Raw genomic sequence first — 3,664 nt, forward strand, 5'->3', positions numbered from 1 at the left:
CAAAGCATTAGTAATTGTAATGAATTTAGATAATATTCATGTTAATATTTTATTTAGTTCACATTTACAGATCGTTCTTGGATCTTTTCAGGAGCTTTAATGAAACTCGGAGGCAACAGTGCAAATAAAAAAATACAAAGATAAAAAAGACAAATATATATACAGTATCCATGTAAAAAAAACAATGTGTTTGATATGATTGACAGAAACGTGTCCGTATAATCCATAGTTCTGGGTGTGTTCTACCAGGGCCTCCACACAGAGTCTGAGGTGAGAGGCGGAGCCACCAGTGACATGTGACCACTGCTCTGAGCAGGTAGAGGAGTAATGGCGGCACTCTGCACCACAAACACAACGTGTCCGTCAGGTGTGGGCACCACCTGGAACCCTCCGTACGCCGTCATGGCGTCAGAGGACACGTGCACGGGCACGTGCACGGGGGAGTTGCCTTTACACGACTGTGGCTGTGGAGCTGGGGAGGCTGTGTGAGGCTGGGGTCCATAGTTCACCTGGTGCGGGGTCACGCACGCAGCCAGGTGAGCCAGGAGGCGTGTCCTAACCTCTGTGGTCACGCCCTCACACGCAGACAGGAAGCGGGTCACCTCTCCCACGCACTCACTGAAGCCCGCTCTGTATTTACCCACCACCAGAGGGTCTGCAGGGAAACACAACGATGTTTTAGAGAAGAACACACTTTATAACACTTTAATCACAGCGGAGGACACACACATACACACGCATACACACAGGGTCACATGATCAACATTCATGTCATTTGGAACATCAAAGATTTTAAGTATTCACACAGGATTTTGTCTGTTTTTGTTGTCTTTTTGTGTGGTTTTGTAGTTTTTATGAGTTATTTTGTCATTTGTGTGTTTCTGGAGTTATTTGTGTTTTTTTTCCATCATTTTGGTTGTCATCTTGTGTGTTTTTATAATTATTTTTGTGTAATTTTATGTCATTTTCTAAGTTTTTGTTCTTGCTTTGCACATTTTTCTGTCACTTTGTGTAATTTTGTTTGCATTCTGCGTGTCTCTTGAGTCATTTTCTAAATGTGCTGTTGTTTTGTGTGTTTTAACAGCATTTTGTTGTGGTTTTACGTGTCTTTATGCTTCGATTTTGGGTATTTTTCTGACATTTTGGTTGTAATTTTGTGTTTTTTTTTGTTATTTTGTGTTTGTGTATTAATCTGTCATTTACAAAAATGTTGTTGTCAATTTGTGCATTATGAGTCATTTTCTGTCATTTTGTTGTTTTTTGTATTCTTCTGTCATTTTGTGTATATGTTGTTTTGTCTTTTAAAAGTCATTTTGTATGTTTTTGTTGTTAATTTGCATAGTTATGTGCATTTCACTGTCCTCTTTAGTGTTTTTGTGTATTTTGTGTTTTATGTTGGGCTTCATATTCCTATGATGTTGTTGAATTACAATTTTTGGGGGGATTTACTTTAGGAGTCGCACAAAAATGTTGCGAGGGCTGCATGTGGCCCCGAGCCACCTGTTGTCTGATGTATCTTCTGAGGTTTCCAAGTTTCCTCTGTGTTCTATATCTGGTAGCGCCATCATTTCATGTCTCGCTTATTTATTTATTTCCTATTATAACATGTGGTGGCCCGGGGGCCACATCCGGCTCGGCCCCTTATGTAAACGCACAAAATTACTCCAAATACATGAAAACAATGATGAAAAAATGTATACTATAAAATATACAAAATGATGCCAAACTGACACAAAAATATGCAAAACAACAAAAACACAAAATGACACCTAAAACACACAAACCCTTTGTTCTTATGCTAACACAAAGATTGATCATGTGCACATTTTTGTCGTAATTTTGTATATTTCTGTTTTTTTTTGTATTTTTAGTTGTTTTGCCTGTTTTTTGGTTCATTTTGTGTATTATTGTTGTCATTTTGTGTATTTATGTCTGTTATTTTGCACGTCTCGTGCAACTTTAGTTTAATTTTGTGTATGTGTAGTGTCATTTTACTTATTATTATTGTACATTTTGTGCATTTATGTGGTCATTGTGTAAATTTCTATTACTTTTTGTGAATTTTTCATCACAAATATGCACAAAATGACACCAAAGCCCGACAAAAAGACAACAAAAACATACAAAACCTTTGTTGTTTCCTGTGTTAATGCTCTGACTGGTCGTTATTCTATAAATGTTGATCATGTGACTCTCAGATCAGATACAATCACATTTTTATGGCCCTAACTGTGATAATAGTCTCCCATCTCTAAGAGCAATACATTAAAATAATCCTGCTTTATATAAAATGAAGCCTTCATACACATATACAAGTAACTAGTGCTGCACGATTATGGCCAAAATGACATTATTTTTGATCAATGTTGTATCATAGAGAAAAATCTGTTTTTATTTCACTACTTTTAAACAAACAATATGTGTACAGTTGTAATAATTAAAAATGCAGCAAAGGCTAAATGAATGAATACATTATTACATAGTGCAGATCCTGTATCTTAAATGTAAATATTGCCGACAATGAGGTGAATTTAATCGTGGCAAACAAAATCGTGATCACGATTAAAATGTGATTAATTGTGCAGCCCTAAGTAAGTTAATAATCTAATAAGTTACCAGTGATGTGAAGTCTCTGCAGGTTCCTCAGGTGCTTCACTGTCATCTCCAGGATGTCTGCCTTCTCCAGTTTGGAGTGTCTGGAGCTCTAAACACAGCAAACATATATAAATATTAGCCTACACTATATAATTAAATATAAAGATGGTTCAGGATCAGGAAAAAGTCAAAAAAAAAGCTTCTCCTCACATCTTTTTTCAGGGCGTCCAGAATGAGGGTCTTTAACTGACCCAGACTCTCGTTAATGCGCGCGCGTCTCCTCTTCTCCATGATTGGTTTGGATGACTGAAAGTACAATAAAATATGAAATTAAAATAAAATAAACGAGTTGAGATGATGAATCAAAGTCTGCCTTGCCTTTCTGTTCTCCGTCCCAGTCCGTGGTCTCATGTCTCCAGCAGTGGTATTATTATTATTATTATTATTATTATTCCTCTCTAGAGTCCCTGAAGGCATCATCTTCTTCTTCTTCCTCTAATGCTCACTGACTGTCTGCACCTTTCATTTATACCGACCCACCGGCCTGCACGCGAGCGGCTCGTGCGCGGGCTCCCAGTGTCCTGTCCAATGAGCAGGAGGCGCGAGGCGTTGCAGGCTGACAGAGGGCTCGTGCTTCCCTGCGCTCCTATTGGACAGAAAATGACGTAGATGTTTAAAGATGGTGAATGACGACATGTTCATATATATATATATATATATATATATATATATATATATATATATATATATATATATATATATATATATATATAAACGAAATGTTCATTTACTGCATTTACTAACAAATAAGATAAAATTATACAAAACAAAACAAAACAAAATATAATATAATATAATACAATAATAATAATAATAATAATAATAATAATAATAATAATAATAATAATAACAATACATTAAAAAGACAGACAGGTACATGCAAACTCTACTTTTATCACAGTGGGAGGCACAAAAATGACTGCGCATTAAAACAGGAAACAACAAAGTATCTGTGTTTTTGTTGTTGTTTTGCATATTTTTCTGTAATTTTGTGTTTTTTCATTGTTGT

At 36.1% G+C, this 3,664-nt stretch overlaps 1 protein-coding gene across 1 annotated transcript; it reads right to left on the bottom strand.

Moving 5' to 3' along the window:
- Window positions 1-242: 242 nt before the first annotated feature.
- LOC114479584 (transcription factor HES-1-B-like) lies at window positions 243-3,261 on the bottom strand. Its single transcript, XM_028473329.1, has 4 exons — window positions 2,974-3,261; window positions 2,806-2,901; window positions 2,617-2,704; window positions 243-655 (listed from the first exon to the last, which is right to left on the bottom strand). Exons 1-4 carry the CDS (start codon window positions 3,073-3,075, stop codon window positions 243-245), a joined length of 699 nt encoding a protein of 232 aa, XP_028329130.1. The 5' UTR covers window positions 3,076-3,261.
- Between the last annotated feature and the right edge of the window lie 403 nt (window positions 3,262-3,664).

The sequence above is a fragment of the Gouania willdenowi genome, chromosome 17, assembly GCF_900634775.1.
Source record: "Gouania willdenowi chromosome 17, fGouWil2.1, whole genome shotgun sequence".
NCBI classification, from domain to species: Eukaryota; Metazoa; Chordata; class Actinopteri; order Blenniiformes; family Gobiesocidae; genus Gouania; species Gouania willdenowi.